The sequence below is a fragment of the Phocoena sinus genome, chromosome 19 (genome assembly GCF_008692025.1).
Source record: "Phocoena sinus isolate mPhoSin1 chromosome 19, mPhoSin1.pri, whole genome shotgun sequence".
NCBI lineage: Eukaryota > Metazoa > Chordata > Mammalia > Artiodactyla > Phocoenidae > Phocoena > Phocoena sinus.
The window spans coordinates 11,419,452-11,442,602 of record NC_045781.1 but is presented as its reverse complement, the minus strand read 5'-3'; the positions used below and the strand labels follow the sequence as shown (position 1 = coordinate 11,442,602).

At 55.2% G+C, this 23,151-nt stretch overlaps 1 protein-coding gene across 3 annotated transcripts; it reads left to right on the top strand.

Moving 5' to 3' along the window:
* Positions 1-3,955: 3,955 nt before the first annotated feature.
* Positions 3,956-21,538, top strand: LIPE (lipase E, hormone sensitive type). Of its 3 annotated transcripts, none has more exons than XM_032613199.1 (10): positions 3,956-4,766; positions 12,435-12,970; positions 15,134-15,224; positions 15,337-15,482; positions 15,679-15,864; positions 16,051-16,345; positions 17,139-17,366; positions 17,607-17,783; positions 20,109-20,521; positions 20,916-21,538. In XM_032613199.1, the coding sequence occupies exons 1-10, from the start codon at positions 3,956-3,958 to the stop codon at positions 21,123-21,125; spliced, it is 3,093 nt and encodes a 1,030-aa protein (XP_032469090.1). In that variant the 3' UTR covers positions 21,126-21,538. The 3 variants fall into 3 exon arrangements, with proteins under 3 accessions (XP_032469090.1, XP_032469092.1, XP_032469091.1); XM_032613201.1 differs by lacking the exon at positions 3,956-4,766 and adding an exon at positions 6,083-6,356; XM_032613200.1 differs by lacking the exon at positions 3,956-4,766 and adding an exon at positions 6,665-6,881.
* Positions 21,539-23,151: the final 1,613 nt, after the last annotated feature.

Genomic DNA, 23,151 nt, shown 5'->3' with positions numbered 1-23,151 from the left:
ATCATTTCACCATGTATACAAATATCGAATCATTATATTGTACACGTGAAACTAATATAATGTTACATGTCAATTATACCTCAGTTTAAAAACTCATCAAAAGCAAATTGGGCACTTCTGCAGTTGACAAAAATAATTAGGTAGATCATTATGTATTCATTGGAAAGATATCCACAATACATTAAGTGAAATAAAGGTGCAGAGACCCCCCTATTTTAAACCCATCACAAAAATAAAATTCAGTGAATTAAAGATCTAAATATGAAAGACAAGGGAATGTAGGAGAATATATTCATGACCTTGGGGTAGGAAAGGATTTCTCAAACAAGCTACAAAAAATATGTCATAAAGGAAAAGATTAATAAATCTGACTTCATTGAAATTAAGAATTTTGATCATCAAAAGAATAAAATGGGGAATTCCCTGGTGGTCCAGTGGTTAGGACTCAGCGCTCTTACTGCCAAGGGCCTGGGTTTGCTCCCTGGTCAGGCAACTAAAATCCCACAAGCTGCGTGGCACAGACAAAACAAAACAAAACCAAAAGGAAGAATAAAACGACAGTCTACAGAGTAGGAGTAATGTCTGCAACATATATGATCAACAAAGATTTACTATTCAGACTATATAAGGAATTCCTGTAGATCAATGGCAGGCAACACAGCAAATACGAAAAAGACTTGAATAGGCACTTCAGAGACAAGAAATCCAAGTAGCTAATAAACATGTGAAATGGCACTCAACCCTTCTAGTAACTGGAAAAATATGAATTAAACCCAAACAGAGATCATTATATATCATCAGACTGGCAACAATTTTAATGTCTGACAATACCAAGTATTGGCAGAGAGTAGAACAGAGAAACTCTCATCTCCTGCTAATGGGAGTTTAATTGCTAAATCACTTTGAAAAAGTGCTGGTGGTTATTTACTAAAGTTTAAGCTTTGTGACCAAGCAATTCCACTTTTAGACGTATTCTCAAAAAGAATGCTTGCTTATGTACAGTGGGAGACATGAACAAGGATTTCATAGCGGCGGTGTTCATAACTACCCCAAACTGAAAACTGGTCCATGAATAAATAAATAGTACTATATTCAAATATTATATATCTATGAGAATGAATAAAAAAACATAAATGAATATTACAAACATAATGTTGAATAAAAGAAAAAAAACAAAATAGTTATTGCCTGATTTCATATACATAAAGTTCAAATAAAGGCAAAATTAAACTATTTAGGAATTTATACGTAGGTGGTAAAGCTATAAAGAAAAAAAGTAAATGCTTACTGTAAAAGTCGGGATTACCAATGTGAGGGGGAGAGAGAGGTTAGTAATCAGAAAAGGAGGAGGGTTGTTGGCAGTATTCTATTTCTAGGCCTGGGTAGTAGTTTCATGAATATCTTCTTTGTAACTATTTATTGAACTGCACACATAAGTTTTATGGACTTCTATACATGTATAATATTGTGCAACAGGGACTTCCCTGGTGGTCCAGTGGCTAAGACTCCACGCTCCCAATGCAGGGGGCCTGGGTTCAATCCCTGGTCAGGGAACTAAATCCCACACACTGAAACTGAGATCTCGCACGTGTCAATGAAGATCCTGCATACCACAACTAAGACCCGGCACAGCCAAATAAATTAAATAAATAAATAAATAAATAAATAAATATATACATATATATATATATATATATATATATATATATATGTAGTGCAATAGGGGCTTCCCTGGTGGTACAGTGGTTAAGAATCTGCCTGCCAATGCAGGGGACACGGGTTCAAGCCCTGGTCCGGGAGAATCCCACATGCCTCGGAGCAACTAAGCCCGTGCGCCACAACTACTGAGCCTGCGCTCTAGAGCCCATGCTCCGCAACAAGAGAAGCCACTGCAATGAGAAGCCCACACACCGCAACAAAGAGTAGCCCCTGCTCGCCGCAACTAGAGCAAGCCCACGCAGCAACAAGACTCAAAGCAGAAAAAAAAATAAATTTAATTAATAATTAATTAATTTAAAAAAGAGTAGCCCCCACTCGCCGCAACTAGGGAAAGCCCACGCGCAGCAATGCAGACCCAATGCAGCCCCAAAATAAATAAATAAATAAAATATTGTGCAATAGTAAAAGATTTGTTAAAGGTACAGAGCAAAACAATATGTATAGTATAAGCTCATTTTTTAAAAAGTAAACTATTATGTTTACATACAAAAAGATATGGAGAACAAACTATTATGTAAAAAATAAATAAGTTTTATTTTAATTTTTCCACTAGATGAGTCTTACTTTTAACATTTTAACAGCTCTCATAAAAATTAAATTTAAAAAATGCATTAACAGTAGTCTCCCCCTTTTGTTTTCAACCTAGGACACTAAAGACACCACAAGAAGCCAACCAAGCCCTCCAGAGCCTGCCAGCAATTTCTCAGCTGGCAAGCCTTGCTCTGCCCTTACAGGAGCTATGAGAGCCCACCCTCCCGATGAAACATTCTGTGTCAACAAGGCAGTGAGCGCACCTTAAGATGCTCTTCTCCCACCTCACGCTCCCCATCCCTGTCTCTACTCCCTAAACCGCTCTAGTGTTCTCAAAAAAAAAGCATTATCACCAAAATTATTGCTCCCTCTAATGCCTTCTCCTGACAGTCTTTTCCTGTGCCCTCTCCCTACCCAGGCTTAAGCTCACTTACCTGAAAGAAACCAGGAAATCCAGGTTTCCTAGCTGGCACCACCTGACCTTAAATACAACCAGGCAAGTAGCAAACATAAGTCAATTAATATATTTAAATCTAATAGAGCAAAATCATTTTGTTTCAAAGGGGTCCGGAAATTCACGTTCAATCCAGTCGACCCATTTTACCCTGTAAATTCCAAACTTAATCCAGATTCTACACACACGTCTCCCCAACACCACCCTCAGTCTTTCTCCACTGCCCAACCTGTTATTCCTTTACTCATTCAACAAACCCTTCTGAGCTAAGAGCTAGGTGGGGCAAAGAAAGAAGTTAAAGCAATGAATCAGACATTGTCTTAGTAACGATAATATAGATTTTTAAAAACCTGGCACAATTTCCTAGCAGGTAAAATGCTTCCAGGATTTATGATTATCATCATCATCATCAATGGTCATCTGACTCTGTAACTTTCCAATCTACTAAAGAATACATATATGCAGAAGCAGAGTTGAAAGCTAGAGACATGGTGTGGTCCTGAAGAGGGCTTCAAGTGAAAAAATGAGAGGGTGTCTTTTTTTTAACATGGGAATAAAATGATCAGAACGATAATATAAGGGAATAAAATGGCAACCATTTGAAAGAATGAATAAAGAGGAAAACATTAAAACAGTGTAGATCCTGGGAATCCCCCGGCGGTCCAGTAGTTAGGACTCAGCACTCTCACTGCTGTGGCCCCAGATTCAATCCCTGGTTGGAGAACTAAGATCCCGCAAACCGCAGCAGCCAAAAAAAAAAAAAAAATGTGTAGCTCCTGCCTCCCCCTCTGACCATTTCCTCAAACATCAGAAGGGGAGAAAAGAAAAGAAACACCAAGCCAGAATCTGGCTTCTGTCATCCAGGTTGAACAGAGGACTAAGTTGGGACTCTGGCCTTATGAGAAGCAGCATCTTAACTGACTGGTGAGTTGGGTGGGGTCCTATTTATGACACAACAGGGCAAGCCCCTCCCCTCTGATAGGAGAGTATGCTGGGCACACAGCCTCCTCCTGTTCCCAATCCTCCTCTCAAAGCAGGAGGAACAGAGCACATCACTTGGTACAGGAGTAGGGGGCCACCTGCCAACTGCCTTAAAAAAGGAAGAGCAGGGATGCCAGGATGAAGGAGTGGAACCCAAAGGGAGGAGCCATCATGAGGAATCAGTGAGGGATCTGTGACAAAGGAGGCCTGTGGGGGCCGAGAAGGATGAAGCCTGGGAGATCAACATCTCCCTTCAGGGAAATAACAACAATGGAGCCAGGCTCTAAGTTAGTTTCTAGGTCTGACTGGGAACCTGAGCCACACCAGACACCTATCACCCAGTCAGAGTCTGGGCCAGAAAAGACACCCACAGCTCAGCCAGCATCTAAGGCTCAGCAGGGGCCCAATACCCAACAGAAGCGCACTGCACAGCAAAGACCCCTTGCCCAACATGAAGCTGAATCCCAGCAGGAACCTCGAGCACAGCAAAAATCTGCTTTGCAGCAGGAATTTCTTGCCCCACAGGAGCCTGCACCACAGCAGTCACCTCCCATCCAAAGGGTGCCCTTCAGGAAACAGGAAGCTGCCTCACAGCACAGACCTGGGCCAGGAAAAGATTCTAGAACTCAACAGGAGCTGGAATTGAGAGAGGGAGCTGGAGCCCAGGTAGGAACTGGACCCCAAAATGGACCACCTGCCCAGACGGAACTGATGTCCCAAGAGAGATGGAGACAGTCAGACCCTACAGCTCAGCACGCAGCTCCAGCCCAGGGAGCCAAATCCCAAGAGGGATCTTTGGCTGAGTGGCAATTTCTGTCAAAACCAAACAAACCATCCATACAGCAACCGGCCTCAGAACATAAGACATTTCTTGAACGGGTAGTAGATTCTGGTGCAGATTTGGATTTAGGGTTTACGTTAGAGACCAATTCGCCAGCCCAGAGGGGTGGAACAGTGGCCCAGGGAATGAAGCTGGTCTTCAAGGGGAAACCTGGTTATGAAGTGATGTCAGGATTTGGTGGGACGTCATTACCCAGTAAGAAAACCAGCAGCCAGAACCCCAGACACTACTGGAACCCAGGTAAGTTGAGCTGGGAGGAAGGGGGCCTCCCAGGGATGGTCATTCATTTGGTCAGGAAGAACTTAGGCCTGCCAGAATGTCAGGTGAGCTCAGGTGACCCCACAACAGTCCTGCAGACACAGATCAACAGCCCCATTTGATGGAGGAGGAAGCTGAGCCCTAGAGAAGAGAGGGATCCTGCAGGAGGCTGGGCAGTTAGGGGCCGGCCAAGCCAGGACCCCCAGCGAGCCTCTGACTCCTTCCCCTGCTCCAGGCTGCCTCCCCGCGGGGATCTGGGGGAAATCAAACAGAAACTAAAAAAGGCCCTGGGCAAGGGGCCCGTACTCATCCCTTGGGCCCCCAACTCTGAGCACCGCTCTGGGGCGGGCACCAAGGGGGCCACCGCGGCACCCTGCTGAACGTGGACCCTTACCTTCGGCGAGTGTCCACGCAGGCCAGGCCGAAAACCGGGCAGGAGCGACCCTTGAGCTCTCTGGGCTGTCCAGCGGGCAGGAGGACACTTGTCCGCAGGGAGTCCCAGTCCCGCCGGGCCCACGGCCTCGTGGGTTGTGATCTCAGGAAGGGGGCGCCTGGGAGAGGCACTGGGGCTCCGCCCAAGTCCCAGGCAAGGTCGGCGCTGACGGGAGGGAGAGCTGGGGGAGCGGTGTGGGCGGGTCGTGGGCACAAGACTCCACTGGCGGCAGCATCCCTGCCCCTCCTCCGAAGCCGGCCATGGTGCCCCCGGGGAGCAGGCTCGGGCCCTGAGCTCCTTCTCTGCGCTCAGAAGCCCTGCCCTGCACAAGGGGGGGCGCAAGTTCTCTCCGGGGGACGTGGGGAGACTCGGTGAGATAGCCAGAGTGGGGGAAACAAGGCGGCCGCACTCCGGAAGCTGAGGGCACTGTGAGGACGGTTAGTCCGAAGGCTGGTAATGGGGGTCTCAGCCCAGAGGCCTGTGTCCCCCGGAAGGGCTGGGCCGCCTCTCTCAGGACTGAGGAGCAGAGGGTCATCCGGGTCTCTCAGTGCCACGGCTGCTCGTGTGCTTTGGGAGGGCGGGGAGGAGGGGCGGGATGGTGCTTCTGGTGCTAAACAGCAGTCTCCCTGGGCCTCCCGAACCCAGTCTCAAGGGACGCCTTCACCACAGCGCCGCCACAGCCAAAGCCGCCTCTCCGGGACCCTCGGAAAGACAGCTGAGTGTGTGCGCACGCACGAGCCTCGAGCCTCCTCTGTTTCCCGCCTTTTCTCAGGTTCGCGCAGTTCCCGCGGCCGCCTCTCCTCCCTGCGGGCGAGTGCACGGCTTGGAGCTAGTGCGCAGGCGCCGAGCACCCTACAGCCCCTCCCTTCCATTCTCGCAGGGAGGGACAGGGCAGAGAGGAGAACCCCAAGAAACGGAGCAATAGGAGAACTAGAAGACTGAGGGCAGGGGGAAAGGCGGGGCTTCCTCCTCCAAAGGCTCCCTGGCAGAGCCACGCCTCCTGCACTGCAGCCTGGCCTCGGCTTTGAATTGCCCGAGGACCTGGCCCGCTCCCCGCCCCAAGGCGGAAGATAAGTGGCACCCAGCTCACCTCTCGGCGGGCCGACCCGGTGCGTTCTAGACGATCCCTACGTGGGAAGGTGAGTGGGAAGACAAGGATGACAGCCAACACGTGACAACATCGGGGCTTCCTTGCTGGGGTGACCCCCATGGGACTCCCCACTAGTTCTGACCGAATAGGCTTTTAGCCGCCTCCAAGGCTGCATTTTTGTTGGTCGCGGGCCCTTTAATGAGTGAGAGGGGGCGGGGCCAGGTTGCAGGCCCTAGCGGTGGGGGGCGGGACCCGACTGTGGAGGGCGGCCCTCCTTGCTCAGGGGGCGGGACCCAGAGAGAAGCAAGTCCGAGATTGGGTGATGTGGGGGCCCGACGGTGGTACGTAGCGAGGATTGGCCCTCGGGGCGGTGACTGGCGGGTGGAATTGGCCCAGGCGGGTGGAATTGGCCCAGGCAGGTGGAATTGGCCCCGGGGCCCGGGCCGCGGAAAATTGATGGAGTCGGCCAGGGAAATGAGGTTCCCTGTGGCCGCTGGGGCTCCGGGCTCGAAGAAGGTTCAAGAGGGGTCCAAAAGTCAAAGGCGCGGGCGGTGGCGAAAAGGCAAAGCCAAAGGTGAGTGGGAGGAGGCCGGCAGGAGCCGGAAGGAACTTTAGACATCCTGTGGGAAACTGGAGACCGAGTGGACTGACCTCCTGCCACAAGAAGTGGGGGGGCCCGTGGACTGGCTCATTGCTGCCCTGCGGGGCGGGGGTGCGGGGATAATCCACTGTGAGAAGCGTGTGATGTGAGAGGGAAATATCACCTCCAGCGTAAAAACTCTCCGACGCCCCAGTACCGTCTTGGGAGTAGAGTCCAGAATGTTAGTGTCCCGAACCAGGGTTCCTGCTCTAGCTCCGTACACGCTGTGTGACCGTGGCAGTTCTTGCCTTGTGATTTCAACGTGGGAGATGGTTCAAACGCCGATTTTCAGGTCTTTGACACTCTTGAGACGGTAATGGAGAAGAGATTTAGAAGCTGTGGTCCAAAGAGGAAGTTTAGGGGTGAGTCGGGTAGGAGGAAGGGGTGCCCTATAGTGGGGAATGCCTGGAGGAGGGGTTCAGTACAGCTCCAAACAGCCCTGTCCCACCATCCTTCATTCAGTCCACTAATCCATTTGTTGTCAGTCCACCTGCTTCAGCCTGGCTGCCCTAGGACCTAAATTCCTGACTCCTACTCCTAGGACTAAGGAGCCCTGGGTTCGCTTTGGACAGACTAAATTTCACTTGGGAGAAGGAAGTGCTGTCACCTGGGTTCCCTAGGGGGTCACATTATTTACAGATCTCATCAGGCTGGAGAAACACTGACAGACCAAGAGAGATGCTACAAGCCTCAGGCAGAGGCACACATGAAGTCCTTTCTGGATTAGGAGTATGTGTCAATCCCAGTGAGGACCTTTGGGAATTTCCTGAGCAGGAAAGAAACAGACATAGCCGCCGGGCCCAGAGACCCCCAGACTCATCATCCTCCCTGCCATAGACATCATCATTAGCCAAGCATAGAACTGCAGTTGGCTCCAGATGCACACAGGAAGGCTCAGACAGGCTCAGAGCTCAGACTCTCTTTACCCTGAGAGCAAGGGCGGAGGTGTTGAAGGGTTGGGAGTGTGTGACCAGATTTAAGTTTTAGAAAAATCCTCTGGCTGCTATGTGGAAAAGACATGGAGGGGGCAAAAACAGAGACACAGAAAGAGTTGTTACAGTCCTCTAGAGAAGGGGGCTAGTGGAGGTGGGAGAAGGGCCAGGTTCCAGTGCTTTCTAGGGGAGGCAGGGGGAACAGGACTTCATGATGGATTGGATGGGACTGGGAGGTGGCCATGCTGATGCCCTGGGTTCGAACTGGAGCAAATAGGAAGAGATGGGTACCACACACACACACACACACACGCACACACACACACACAAAAGATATACGTCCATACACATACAAACACATGGCCACACAATCTCACAGGCCAAGAGAAATAGAGACACAGAAACCGTCACAGGCTGAGCAACACAGATAGGCCGTGACACATGCATACAAATGTGCTTGCAGACATACTGAGAAAAGAAAACACACAGACTAAGAAAAAATGTGGACACACTCACCCACAAACACAGACCGGGACCAATGCTAGGCATGACAGGAACCTACATATGTATGTACCTCCATGGGAACCTCAAAGACATACTCACACCTGCCCACCCAGAAAGCACAGAGCTGAGACATGACAGAAGGAGCAACACGGATACACACAGAAACACAGCAGAGAAGCTGTGGCATCCTTGCTGGCTCGGTGACCCTGGGCAGTATGTCACCTCTCTGCATCTCAGTTTTCTCATCTGCCGAAATGGGCCATGATGGTTCCTACCTCACGGGTTGTGGAAAGGATGAAACAAGTTACCTCGCCTAAAGCACAGGAAGAGAGCTGGCACACAGCTGTCTTAGAGCAATGTCTGCTCTTCCATGCAGACACAGTCAGGGATCGAGCCACAGTCACTTACCCCTCGCCTGCATCTGCCCCCAGGCCTCTCCCCCTTCAGAAGGCCTTGCCCCTCCCAGGCCTCATACCTGGCCCTTCCTTGATCTTCCCCCACTTACTTCCCTACCACCCTTTTCTCTTCCTGCTCAGTCCCCCTGGATCAAAATCCAGGCCGGGTCCAGTTGTCCTGTGACCATTTAGGGCAAAGGGCTAGTGCCCAGGCAGCAGGACCCTCACCCTTCCCTCTGCCCCAGTCCTCACCCAAGGCCCTGATGGCCTGCCCCTGCCCCAGTGCTCTCTGCCTCAGATTCTTGGCAAACCTCTATCAAACTCAGCATCCCACCCTCCCTGCTCCATCCGGCCCAGCCCCCAGGGAGCCGCCTGGAACAAGGCAAAGGGCAGCGCCTGGGATCCAGCCTCTTCCTCACTGCTTTGTGCAGTTTACTTCTTCTGTCCAGGTCTCCTGTGCCCTCATGTTCGATAAGGAGCCCTACCCCATAGACAGGAAGTAAATGACAGCTGCTTTATAAAATGGGAAACCGCAGCCATGCAATGAATACCACGCTAGCCCTGTGCCGGGCACGCGCAAGGGCTGGGGGCACGGCAGTGAACAAAACAAAGTCCCTGCCCACAGGAAGCCTGTAATCTATTGTCAGACACAGAAAGCAAACAGCACAAGCAGTAAATTGTACAGTATGTTAGATGGAAAAATGACCCGATACACATCTCAGTGAGGCTGAGTGAGAACCACAAAGCAGAAATGCCACCGTGGGGTCCTGCTTACAAAGATCATTTCCGGCCCTCAGTGGGCAGGATGGCCAAGCGCAGTTTCCAGATGAGGAGACCAAGCTCATCTAGGATCACCTGGCCAGCGGCTTAGGCCGGTGTTCTGTTGTCACAGCCACCAAGCTCAGAGCTGCCTCCAGAGGCCTCTGTCTGTCCATCCGTTTGTGCGTCCTGGGGAGGGGTGGGCCCGTCCCAAACTCCCATCCAGGCCCTCCTGCCCCCACTGTTACTCTTCCCTTTCCCTCCTTCTTCAAATATTTGCTGAGCACCTGCTATGTGCTAGGCCCCATGATGGACCCTGGGGCCATCCCATGCCCCCATGGGCATGATATCCCAGGCAGAGTGACAGGGGAGGATTCATCTACAGCCAAGCACATGACACTGAGGCCTCTCATTTGCACAGGCCTCTTCCAAGGGCCTGTACCTAATATCATACTTGTGGTTTTCTATTCTTTTTCCTAAAGAGCCCCACCTCCACTTGTAAAAGCGTCACAGCTCCATGAAGCCTGGTTCTGCCCCTGGGGGACACAGCAAACATGGAAACAAATAAATGGAAAACTGCAAATTTGTAAAATTCTAGGAAGAACAACTTAAAGATGATGGCAGAAAGCCGTGGTAGGGGGTGCATCTTAGATGGGGGGGACCCCTCCTGGAGGAGGTGAGAAGCTGAGTCCTGAGGGTGAGAAAGAGCTGGCCAGGCAAGGAGCACGTGGCATAACGGAAGTGAAGTGCGTCTGAGCTTCAGTTTCCCATGTGTGAGGTGGGAATGACAGTCACAGCAGGAAGGGTAAGTGGCAGGTACAGGGTGCCCAGTGTGGGAACACCACGCGGCAGGACCTGCAGCTTGGGCCCCTTGGCTGAGCTTGGCACTGCCCTTAATTGGCTGTTGTCCTCCTGGGAGGGACAGGCAAGGCTGGCTGCCCTCTCTCTCCCCACCAGCTGGGGCCAGCTGTGCCACGGCCAGTCTGGGGGCAGGAGCTGCAATCAATCATGGTGCTTCTGCTCCCTGAATCCACCCTGGGGAGAAGGAGGGCAGCCAGGCTGGGTGAGAGGGCACACTTTGTTCAGGACCAGGGTGAGACTTCTGGGTCTAAGGGAGGAGGGGACAGGGGACCTGCACGCCTCAGTTTCTAACTGTTGAGGGGACTAGGGGTCTGGACTCCTGGGACTGAGGGAGGAGGGTCTTGGTGGCCCAAATTCCAGGGTTCAAAGCCAGAGGAGGCTGGGCAATGACTGGGAGTTGGGCCCCAGGCTCTGTTTACAGCACTGGGTTCTCACTGTCCTTTCTGGGTGGGAGGTGGAGCTGGCGGCCACACCCTGGGCAGGCTGGGCCCCTCCCCGGGATTATCACCCCAGGCTGCAACTGGCACAAGCGGCAGTCAGCAGCAGTCCCAGCCCTGGGGAGCTCTGAAGAGGCCTGGGAGGGGTGAGTTCACTGCCAGCTGACAGACAGGAGTGACCGCTGCCAAAACCCAGGGCCTAGAGGGGAAAAGAGACACCTTTTTCTGGGGGATCGGGGGACCCTCGACTTGGGAGTCAGGCAAGGTGCTGGATGGGCTTCAGGAGGGAAGGGTATCTGAAGCAAAGGGCAGCATCCCCACCGAGGGGCGCATGAACAGCTTGTCCAGGACCTGGGTGACAGGACGGGGATGCCGACGGGAAGATTAACCGGGGACCCTGAAGTGTGGGGAGTCAGGCCTAGTCCAGGGAAAGTTTTTGAGAGCCAGAGCTAGAGGCCCAGTCTCCAGAGCCCTGGGACGGAGACCAGCAAAAGTGACGGCTCTGGCCCCAGAGGTTTGGGTCTGACTTCTGCTCTAACGCTTTCAAGGAAACTTTCATCTCCTTACTTAATACCTCTGAGCCTCAAGTTTCCTCTCGTAAGATGGGAATGCTCCTAATAACAGTTGAAACATGAACCGAGGCGGTCTGGGCCTCAGAGGGTTAGTGAGAACCTAAAGGAGCAAACAGAGAAAGCTCTTAGCACAGAGTCTGACTCAGAGTGAGTTCAAGGTTAATGGCAGGGATGAATACCATCCTAGGCAGGGAGCGGGGCTGGCCCGTGCAAGCTAAGCCAGGCCTGAAGGCCAGGGACCCAGCTGGGGGAGGAGTGGAACCAAGGTTTGGGGACCCCCAGAGAAGACTGGAGGGGATTCCACAGCCAGACTGGAGGGACCAGTAGGGGGCAGGAGTGACCCCTCAGTTGTACGTAAGGCTAGAAATATGAACTCCTGGGTTCAGGAAGAGAATTGGGCTTGGGTCCAGGGTCCTGGGACACCACCAGGTGGGTGGGAATCGGTGGGTTGAGGGCTGAACTCTCCCAAATATTGCAGAAGGCAAGGGCCTGTGGGCGACCCCTGGGACCTGAGAAGGAGGTAGGATGGGGGCTTGAACTCCTGGTCCTGAGAGAGGGGACCAACGGGGGGTCCAGACTGCTCAGAACCTAGAGGGAGTCCTGGGTCCCGGGAGAGTGAATGGAGACAGATGCCTGAACTTGGGTCCCCAGAAGGGAGAAAGGGTTACATAGACTCCTGGGCTGTAGGACAGATGCTGGAGCTAAGGAATCAATCAGTGTCCCAAATGAGAGAGGACAGGGACTCCTGGGCCCTGAAGAAGAGGGTTCTGGGGCCTGGACTCCTGCGTCTTAGGAAGGTGGGGACTGAGGGACCAAACTTGCCTCTTGAGCAGGGAGAGAGTGGGTACCTGGACTCATGGGTCCCAAGGAAGGAAGGAACTGGAGCCCTAGACTCCATCCTTCGGTCTGAAGGAGGGGCTGTGGTCTGACGTGAGTCTGTGGGAGAAGGGGGTAGAGCCCGGACTCCTGGACGCCAGGCTCCAGCTGGTCCAGCCCTGCCTTAACGTGCCTCCCGACCTGCCCGCAGCCTCACGGCTCTCGCACAGCATGGACCTGCGCACAGTGACACAGTCGCTGGTGACCCTGGCAGAGGACAACATGGCCTTCTTCTCCAGCCAGGGCCCTGGGGAGACAGCACGGCGGCTGTCAGGCGTCTTTGCAGGTGTTCGGGAACAGGCACTGGGGCTGGAGCCAACCCTGGGCCGCCTGCTGAGCGTGGCACACCTCTTTGACCTGGACGCAGAGACGCCGGCCAACGGGTACCGCAGCCTGGTGCACACAGCCCGCTGCTGCCTGGTGCACCTGCTGCACAAATCCCGCTACGTGGCCTCTAACCGCCGCAGCATCTTCTTCCGTACCAGCCACAACCTGGCCGAACTCGAGGCCTACCTGACCGCTCTCACCCAGCTCCGTGCTCTGGCCTACTACGCTCAGCACCTGCTGGCCACCAACCAGCCCGGGAGGCTCTTCTTCGAGGGCGATGAGAGGGTCATTGCCGACTTCCTGCATGAGTACATCACTCTGCACAAGGGCTGCTTCTACGGCCGCTGCCTGGGCTTCCAGGTGAGCCCCCTGCCCTGCCCCTCTGGGCCCATGGTGAAGGCACATGGTGGGCCCCAACCAGGCTCAGCAGCATAGTAGAGGAACCACAATGGTCTGTGTTACTAGATTCAGCAAACAGCAGATGCAGGAAGGGGAAGCTGCCTGGGGCTCAGGCAGCACTGCACGAAGGGTCTCAAACTTGTGGCCCTTTGGCCGAATCTCCCGTGGAGGAAATCTTTAACTTGCATGGCCTCTTGCACCAGGATCTCCACTGCTCCCTATCGTCCTACACTCAGGAGATTCACTCACTCTTTTACGTGACCTGTCTGGCCCCTGAATGAATTGGAGACCCTCTAGGAGAGTAGCCAGTACTGTTCTCAAGGCCAGTTTGTAAGAGCACGTCCCACTTAGTCATCCCCACCGGAGGCCTGGCAGGCAGGGAGGAAGGGTGCCAGCCCCATTTTACAGAGGTTCAAGGGGAGGGGCCCCAAGCTTTTCAACTGGACCCAGGTCAGCCTGGGCATATCGACTCACCTAAGGCACAGTAGAATCCAGATGTTTCGGTTTCAGGGAGAGCCAGGGAGCATATCCAAGTTGGTGACAGTGAGGAAGACCTGGCTATGGCCCCTCTCCTCCCTGAACCAGGGCCCTGACCCCCAGCTGCAGGCCTTCTCCTATCCTCTGCCCACCCCAAACCACCCTCAGGGAGACACAGCTCATCTCAGAACTGACAGGGAAGCAGCCCTGAGGCCTTTGGACTCACAGGAAGAGTATTTTGGGGACTCAGAATTGGGAAGCACTTGGGGCACCAGGCTCAGAGCCAAGGCCCAACTTGCCCCCATCTGCGGTCAGTGCTGTGTCCACAGTCCCTAGCCACATCTGGGAACCCCAACAGGAGTATCTGGAGCTGTGTAACCCTGTACCCCTTCAGACCCTCTCTGGGCCTCCCCCACCCTCAGTGTAGCTGAGCTTGGCAGACTCTCAGCCTCTTCCCACCGTACCCCACCTTTCTCTGCTTCCATGCGGGGCAGCCTGTCCTCACCAATCCAGCCTGGGCGTTCCTGGGAACTTCCCCTCGCCTAAGCTGAACCCACAAATATTGATCAGCCCAGCTGGGCCAGCCTGCTCCTCCCTGTGTCCCGGCTGTCCCCTCGAAGCTCGGGAGTGAGAACCCAGGGTCACCTGAGCCTGGCTGTGCTCTCTGGCCCACTGGGCCCCCGGCCAGGGGCAGGGCCATGCCTGACAGCTACTCTCTGAGGGCCCAGCTGTGCCATGTTGCAGGACAGCCTCCCCCTGTAAAATGCCAGCCCCAGGGGGCAGAGGCCCTCTCTGTCTAGGTCTTGTTCAGCGCCTGTTCCAGCCCAGTGCCTAGCACACAGTAGGACCCAGGCCAGTATTTGCTGAAGGAACAGAAGAACCCTGCTGGCCCCTTGCCCAGCCTCCTGTGGCTTTCTTTTTCTCTTTATTGTCTTTTCTTAGCTGCCTGGCTCCTCTCAGATGCTGGGTCTCCCCATTTGACTCTTTCTGCCTCAGGATCTCGGGCCCTGTCTCTGACCTTTCCCATTTCTGTCTCCCTGCTGCCTCTTAACTGGTCCCCGCTGCCTGCGTCACCTCATCTCTGTCCTCGCTGAGTTTCGGGGATCCCTGCATCATCCTCCTCCCAGCTCACCACCCTCTATGGCTCCATCCACATCTAGAACAAGTCCAAATCCTCAGGCCCCACGTGAGCCCCCTTTGCTTCTCTGATCTCAGCCCCTGCGCCTCTCCCCCGGCTCACTCTGCTCCCGCCACACCCACCGTCACACCAGCACAGGGCCACCTCAAGCGCTTTGCACGTGTCCTGCCCCCTGCAGGGAACAGCCTTCCCTCGCTTCATTCCCACCCCTCCTCAAGTCCCCTCCTGGAGACCCGTATGAGGAGTCAGACCCCTAATCATCACTCTGTCCCCTCCACCTACCGTCTTTTCAAACATCGATCGTTACTTCACATTATATGGCATGCCTTTATTTGAGTATTGTCTGTCTTTTCGACAACATCAGCTCCGTGAAGGTGCCTAGAGCAGTGCCTGGCACGCAGCCAGAGCTCACTAAATGTTTGCTGAATGACCACATCTACCCCCCATGTCTCTGCCCCACCCCACTCCTGCCCGCCCCTGGTCCCTGACTTGGAGGCATGTCTCCACAGTTCACGCCCGCCATCCGGCCGTTCCTGCAGACCGTCTCCATCGGGCTGGTGTCCTTCGGGGAGCACTACAAACGCAACGAGATGGGCCTGAGTGAGTCCCTGCAGGGACCTACCTGCAGCCTCCCCTCCACTCTTGTCCTTCCTCCGCACCGCTGCCCCGGCAAGGCTGCCAGGGGCTCCCTGACACCCCTCCTGACCCCCAGGTGTGACAGCCAGCTCCCTCTTCACCGGTGGCCGCTTTGCCATCGACCCAGAGCTGCGTGGGGCCGAGTTTGAGCGGATCGTACAGAACCTGGACGTGCACTTCTGGAAAACCTTCTGGAATATCACAGAGATCCAGGTGCTATCGGTGAGCATGGGGCACGGTGAGGGCCCCAACCTGGTGCATGATGGGGAAACTGAGGCCCAGAGACACTCCCGGGCCTCTGCAGTGTTCCAGGTCCAGGGATAGCATGGGAGGAAAAAGACTGGGGGTCGGAGGGGAGGTGGGAGAGGAACCCCTGCCAGCGGCCCCTCCCAGCGCCCCTTCTGTTCCCTCCCACCAGTCTCTAGCAAACATGGCATCAGCCACCGTGAGGGTAAGCCGCCTGCTCAGCCTGCCACCCATCACCTTTGAAATGCCGCTGACTGCTGACCCCAAGGTCATGGTCACCATCTCACCCCCGCTGGCCCACACAGGCCCCGGGCCCGTCCTCGTCAGGCTCATCTCCTATGACCTGCGTGAAGGACAGGTAGGGTCCCTGCCTCAGCCAGGACAGGTACAGAGCTGAGGAGCGTGGAAGCACCTTCCCCAAATGTCCTCCCACCTCTCGCTGCCCACACTGCCCCGACTCCTGTCTCTGAGCACACACCCTCGGTGGGGTGAGGCCCAGGAAGACCACACCAGCCTGACCCACTTCCTCGTTCCTCACCCCCAGGACAGTGAGGAGCTCAGCAGCCTGGGGAGGTCCGAGGGCCCCAGGAGCCTGGAGCTGCGGTCCCGCCCCCAGCAGGCACCCCGTTCAAGGTGCCTGGTAGTGCACATCCATGGTGGCGGCTTCGTGGCCCAGACCTCCAAATCCCATGAGCCTTATCTCAAGAGCTGGGCCCAGGAGCTGGGCGCCCCCATCCTCTCCATCGACTACTCCCTGGCCCCCGAGGCCCCCTTCCCCCGGGCGCTGGAGGAGTGCTTCTACGCCTACTGCTGGGCCGTCAAGCACTGTGCCCTCCTTGGTGAGCCTGAGCCCCTCACTGCCACCAGCTCCCCGAGCCCGCCCCAGCCTCCTGCAGGGGGAACGGTCCACTAGTTGCTCAGGCCTCAGTCTTGCATGCCGCGCCTCCCCTTCCATCTCCTGCCACCCGGCCCTCTGCCGCCTGTTCACCCCGCCTGTCCCCCGCCCACTCCCCCAGCTCTGCCCCAGTGCTCCCACCTTCCCTCTCAACCACTTCCTCCTTCTGCCTCCTACTTCCGCCCACTCTAGCCCTGACACGCTGTCCCCCACCTCCCCATGGCCTCCTCCTGTTTGTCTACCCACTGCTGTCCTGTGCTGGCAGCCACCTGGCCTCACTCCAGCCCATTCTCCCAGCTCCTCCGACCTCCCACTCCCCACAGCTTGGGAAGCACAGGATGAGGCCATGCCTCAGGGCACAGGGCCCGTGGCCCTTGTGTGCAGTCAGCCTGAACCCTGGCTTCCATCTGCTGGCCTCGATGCCCCTCCCTCCTGAAACGTGCCCTTGGTCTCCCTTTTCCACCACCCTCCCTCCTTGCTTCTGACCTCCAGCCTCCCAAGCTTCCCAGGCCTTGCTTCTGATCTCCAGGCCTCTCCATGTCCCAAGGCTGCCTTATCCTCTGACCACTATCCCCCAAATGGGTCCAAATCCCTGCCGTAGTTTACTAGTGTCTAAAATTGCAATTGGCTAGACCCTGGGGTTGGGCCCCCGACACCCGTCCTCTGAGAGCCCAGTGCTCTTGGCCCAGAGCTCCAGTTCCTCCCTGCCAGGCTTGACCAAGCCCCCTCCAAACCAGGCTCAACAGGTGAGCGGATATGCCTCGCAGGAGACAGCGCAGGCGGGAATCTCTGCTTCACCGTGTCCCTTCGGGCAGCGGCCTATGGGGTGCGGGTGCCAGATGGCATCATGGCAGCCTACCCGGCCACAATGCTGCAGGCTACCGCCTCTCCTTCCCGCCTTCTGAGCCTCATGGACCCCCTGCTGCCCCTCAGCATGCTCTCCAAGTGTGTCAATGCCTATGCTGGTTAGTCCCACACCCACTCGACTGGGGCCCTGCGGGTGCTTGGATACCTGGGTCCTTTGGGGTCAGAGACTAGAGCCCTGTCTCGTTGGGTATGAAGGAGAGGGAATCTGAGACTCCTTGTTCCTGCTGAAGCCATCAGATATTCTGGGTCCCTGGGGGCACAGATGCCTGAGGTTCTGGGTGTTCAGACTGGGCCCAGAAAGAGAAGAGACCAACTCAGCCCCCCACGTACACTCCCAGGTGGGGAGACCGAGGACCACTGTGACTCGGACCAGAAGGCGCTGGGCATGGTGGGGCTGGTGCAGCGGGACACAGCCCTGCTCTTCCGAGACCTCCGCCTGGGTGCCTCCTCGTGGCTCAACTCCTTTCTGGAGCTGAGCGGGCAGAAGTCCCACCCGAACTCGGTGCCCATAGCAGGTGAGTGACGCCCTTTCCTCACACACCCATCCAGCGTGGCCAGGAGGGACAGCCTGGCACACCAGAAGTCCTGGGGAAGGCAAGAGGCTGTGCCCTGGGCCCTCAGGGAAGCAGCGATCACATTCCTGGCTCTGCCCCATATCTGTGCCAAGTCCCTACCACAAAGCCTTGATTATCCACGACAGCCCACATCTTACAAATTCCAGGACTCTGGTCCCCCGGGTCAACTCAAAATCCCAGGAACTGTAAGATTTAGCTTTCTAAACAGCCTCTCTCAGAAAGGCACCCTGGGGAATGACTCAGAAGACCTGCCGAGTGTCCTGATTTTCAGTCCCAAGAACCCCACCCAAATCCCTTGGGCCCTCGGTGAGAGTCCAGACCTCCTAGATTCTTTCCAGACTTTTAACAGAAGTGCTTGGGGATATACCCCCTCCAGGGGCTGGCCCTGGCGTGGGGAGATCAGCAGATTGGACAGACCTCAGGAAGTGGAGGAGATTCCCAGCCCTGGGTGGGTAGCAGGACCCTCAGGCAGCCAAAAATCACTTCCATCCAGGGATCCATTTTTCCCCACCATTTCCTGGATTTTAAAGCACAACCAATTCAAATCACTTTCAATAGTATTTTCTGGGTAATAGAAATTGCATGTTCAAAAGTAGATACATTAAAAAAAAAAAAAAAGATACAGTTCCCACAGAATTCCCTGGTGGTCCAGTGGATAGGACTCTGCACTTTCACAGCCGAGGGCGCAGGTTCAATCCCTGGTTGGGGAAGTACGATCCCGCAAGCCACGGCCAAAAAAAAAGTAGATACAGTTCCTGTTATTCAGAAAAACATTCCAATTGAATGTGCTTTATTTTAAATTCAGTTTTTAATACTAGGATATTCCAATGGTTGCAAGTAAATATACCCAAAAACAATTAAAAGAGATTTTGAATTTTAGGCACATGGACCATTGGGCATAGGCGGTTTCCTTGTAGGAGAAAAGTGACAAGAGCAAACCCTAGAGGCGCACACGCCAGTCTAGCTCCCTACTGTACCAGGTACTGGCTGGTTGCTGGCTGACATGGGCAGGTCACGGTATCTGTGAGCCTTGCTTTGCTCCTCTGTGAAATGGGTACAAGAAGAATACCTGCCTCACAAGGTTGTTGTAAGGACTGCATACACCTGTTTGTGCCAAGCACCCAGCACAATACCTGGCACACAGTAGGTGCTCCTTGAAGATGCTGGTCCTCTGGTGCCCTGTGACTCTAGTCAACAGTTCTGTTCCAGTGACCCTCTGGGGCACAGGGCACCTATGCAGTTATTCTCATATCATCTTGCGTTTTGCCTTTATGGATTTATAAAAGCAAGTGGAAAAAAAACCCTGAAAAATGTAAGGTCCTGGCCCTAGTGGCAAGCAGCATGAATCTGATAAAATCAGTGGAGCTGAGGCCGAGGCGGCCGTACCAGGCAGGCCTGAAGCGCACCTTTAGCATCATCTGGGCACTTGCTTGTCTGGTCATTCAAAAGGAATAGATGGGGAATTCCCTGGGGATCCAGTGGTTAAGACTCCACACTCCCAATGCAGGGGGCATGGGTTTGATCCCTGGTCTGGGAACTAAGATCCCGCATGCCACCCAGCGTGGCCAAAAAACAAAAACGAAACAAAGGGAAGAGATGAAGTGAAGAACACGAAGGCACTTGGGGGAGCATATCTACGTGGCTAAAGATGTGGGATCTCTAGGAACCTGGTATGTCCTCAAGATTCTTTTTAGCTCCCTGTGAATCCTTTCAAGCCACGTGGGCCTGCTCGCTACTCCACTTTGATCCATTCATACCCTCTGTCTCAAGTGACAATAAAAAGTTGACTGGGCCTCGTGCTGGGGCCAGGGAGGCAGCTGGAACAGGGCACCTGGTAATAAAACATAAATATTGATATATTATGACCTCCCAGGGGTAGCACTACCTAATCCCAAATCTTATTATCCCACTGAGTTCTCATCACCTCCTATGAGGTAAGGGCTATTTTTATCCCCTTTGTACAGAGAAGGAAACAGGTTCCCAGAAGTAAACACCCCTCTATTGGCACACAGCTCCACCTCCAAGACCTGTGACTCCTTCCACCTCCCCCTTGGAGTTGCAGCCTGGGGCACCCTGGAGTTCCCCGCGCATCCCCAGGGAAGGAGTCTGGGGGAACACTCTAGGCCTCCACAGCCCTAGGGTGCAACTCCTCCACCGGCCACTGCTCTGCCCATCATCTTCCCGGCCAGCCAACCATACACACAGCCAACAGAGCCAGGATTATCTGTGTCCCTGGCTGGCCCCCTAACCCTGCTCCTCTCGCAGAGCCAATGCGGTGCAGCGTGTCTGAAACAGCACTGGCCCAGCCTGAGAGCCCACTGGGAACGGACTCCCTCAAGGGCCTGACGCTGCATGACCCGAGCCTAAGGCGCAGCTCTGAGACACCGGACACCCCGGAGCTGTCACTGTCAGCGGAGGCACGTGGCCACTCCACACCCTCAGCCGTCAACTGCTTACTTCGGCCTGAGGATGCATCTGAAGAATCGGAGGCCGGGGATAAGCTGAGCACCAAGGAGAGAGTGTATGCTGCCTTCCCTGAGGGCTTCCACCCCAGGCGCTCCAGCCACGATGCCAAACAGGTGACCCTCTACTCGTCGCCCATCCTCAAGAATCCCTTCATGTCACCGCTGCTGGCACCTGACAGCATGCTGCAGACCCTGCCACCTGTGCACATCGTGGTGAGTGCCAGACAGGGAAGGTGGAGCTGGCAAGGAGCGGGGAGGGCGGGGCACTGGTGCACCTGGGGAAGGGAGCCCCCGGGGCGGGGGGAGAGAGGGCGGGAATGGAGGAAGCCTGCCTAAGCCTGACTGAAGAGGAGGGAAGGCCCGGAAACAGGTAGACTAAGGGAGTCTTGTTGAGTACCTGGGGCAGGCGCTGGGCTTGGAGATTCGGGGAAGGGGAAGAGAGGGTGGGTCTCTGGGGGAAGGGAGAAGCTAGGCAGAGGCCAGTTAAACTCATTCTCCGACTCTCCGCCCCCCTCCCCATGTCTCCTGCCTCTATCCACCCACATGGCCACGTATTTCCCCGCGTTCATCTACCCTGCCCCTGTGCCCCACCCCCGCCGTCCCGCAGGCGTGCGCGCTGGACCCCCTGCTGGACGACTCAGTCATGTTCGCGCGGCGGCTACGCAGCCTGAGCCGGCCCGTGACGCTGCGCGTGGTGGAGGACCTGCCGCACGGCTTCCTGAGCCTGGCGGCGCTGTGCCAGGAGACGCGGCAGGCCGCGGCGCTGTGTGTGGAGCGCATCCGCCTCGTCCTCAATCCGCCGGGCCCGCCGGTCTGAGCCGTGGGACGGAGCCAGGCCACGCGGGGAGAGGGGGGCTGCCGCGGGCTACACTAAAGGCCTCTTGTACCCATCTTCGCAGGGTTCCGCAGTGAATGCGCCTCGGAAAGGGCGGCGGGGACCCCTGCCGCGACTCCGGGCCCATCCGGCCCCTCCCTCGGGCCGGGCGGAAGGGGGCGGTCTGTGCCTTAAATCGAGGGTGCGGCAAGGGGGGGCGGGGCAAGGGCCCTCGAAAGCTAACACCCTGGCCTGCGGGAGGGGGACGCCCAGAAAGCAGTCTCCGAGACAGCTGGACCTGCACTCCACCACTGCCTTCTGCTGCCGCGACCGCCGCAGGGGCGGAGCCTGACCCTACTTTGCAGGACGGTTTGCTTTGTTTGCTTTTTGTAAATAAAAGTATTTAATTAGTTTGCCCTCACGCAAATAGAGTGGGTGGGGTGTCGCCCACCAGGGGGCAGCATCGGAAACCGAGACACTTGGCACCGGAGAGCAGAAGGCTGGGGGCCCAAGGTCTGGGTCCTGAGGAAGGAGGGGTCTCCGGGCCTGGATTCTCTAGTGAGGAAGGACAGGGCCGCTCCCTACTAACACAGACCCACCTCCCCCTCAGACCTAATTCAGGTACAGTGCCACAGGACTCTGGCTTCTCAGCTACTCCTCTCTACAGACCCAACCCCAGCATACACCAGGAAAAGAAAACCCGAACTCCGTAGAGAACTGGGGCAAAGCTAACAGGAAACCAGAAACAAACTGGTCACCCAAAATACTGGAACCCAAGCTCTGCCCAGCTGTGACAGTCACTCAGTCCCTCACCCTTTGTAGGCCCTAGGTTTGGAGCAGAGATTTCCATCCAGGGCCAGCCTTCAAGAAATTTCCAACCCTGGACTCAGGGAGGGTGTGGGAAGAGACCCAGACACAGGCTGTCACAGGCCCCGTAGGCTCCATCTGTGGTAGTCAGGTAGTCCTTCACAGAGGAAGTGATCCAAGGATGAGCAAAAGTTTGCTAAGAAGAAGAAACACGCAACGTCGTGGGAGCCAACAGGCAGAGGTCAAGGCTTCTGCCTGGCCAGAAGTTCAGGTGCAAAGTGGGGAGCGGTCAGCAGCAGATCGTGAAGGGCCTGGAGTGCAATTTGGACTATAAATGAAGGGCACTGGGAGCCACAGAAGGGCTTTGAGCAGGGGAGGGACAGGATCAGCGCAGGCACTGAAAGAGCCTAGTGGGAAACTGGGGAACGGACTGAAAAGGGCAAGACTAGAGCGCGGAAAGCAAAAGAGGAGGCTGGGGACAGGGAAGACAAGCCCTGAGCTGGGGCAGAGGCCATGAAGGTAGGGAGTAGAAGTAGGGGCAGAACAGATCCCAGAGCCATAACTGAGGTTGGGTAAGTGGGACTTATTGAGGGTGGAGCAGAGGTCACAGGGAGGCAAAGGGAGGAAGGGGACACAGGTCTGGACAGGGGAGCAGGTGGACAGTGAGACTCTTTACTGGGAGGAGACTCAGGTGTGTGAGAGGTGGGTGAGGTACTGAGGGTTGTTTTGCACACAGATCAAAAGGTCTTCATGGGGCTTCCCTGGCGGCGCAGTGGTTGAGAGTCCGCCTGCCGATGCAGGGGACATGGGTTCGTGCCCCGGTCCGGGAGGATCCCACGTGCTGCGGAGCGGCTGGGCCCGTGAGCCATGGCCGCTGAGCCTGTGCGTCCGGAGCCTGTGCTCCGCGGCGGGAGAGGCCACAGCAGTGAGAGGCCCGCGTACCACAAAAAAAAAAAAAAAAAAAAAAAAAAAAGGTCTTCATGAACACAAACAGGCTCCGGGACATAGAGAAGAGACTTATGGTTGCCAAGGGGGAAGAGATTGGGGTGGGATGGAGTGGGAGGTTGGGGTTAGCAGATGTAAGCTATTATATATGGAATGGATAAACAAGGTCCTACTATATAGCACAGAGAACTATGTTCAGTATCCTACGGTAAACCGTAATGGAGACAACCCAGGGGTACATCAAGGAGGCAGGAGGAGGCAGGAGAGGGAGGTTCCC

What these genes read in the sequence shown, in the direction of transcription:
- LIPE (XM_032613199.1), top strand. Translation starts at nt 3,956, where the DNA reads ATGGAGCCAGGCTCTAAGTTAGTTTCTAGGTCTGACTGGGAACCTGAG. An exon ending in ACGCAACGAGATGGGCCTGA is followed by an intron (nt 15,225 to 15,336) that starts GTGAGTCCCTGC and finishes CCTGACCCCCAG; the next exon opens with GTGTGACAGCCAGCTCCCTC. An exon ending in CAAGCACTGTGCCCTCCTTG is followed by an intron (nt 16,346 to 17,138) that starts GTGAGCCTGAGC and finishes CCTCCAAACCAG; the next exon opens with GCTCAACAGGTGAGCGGATA.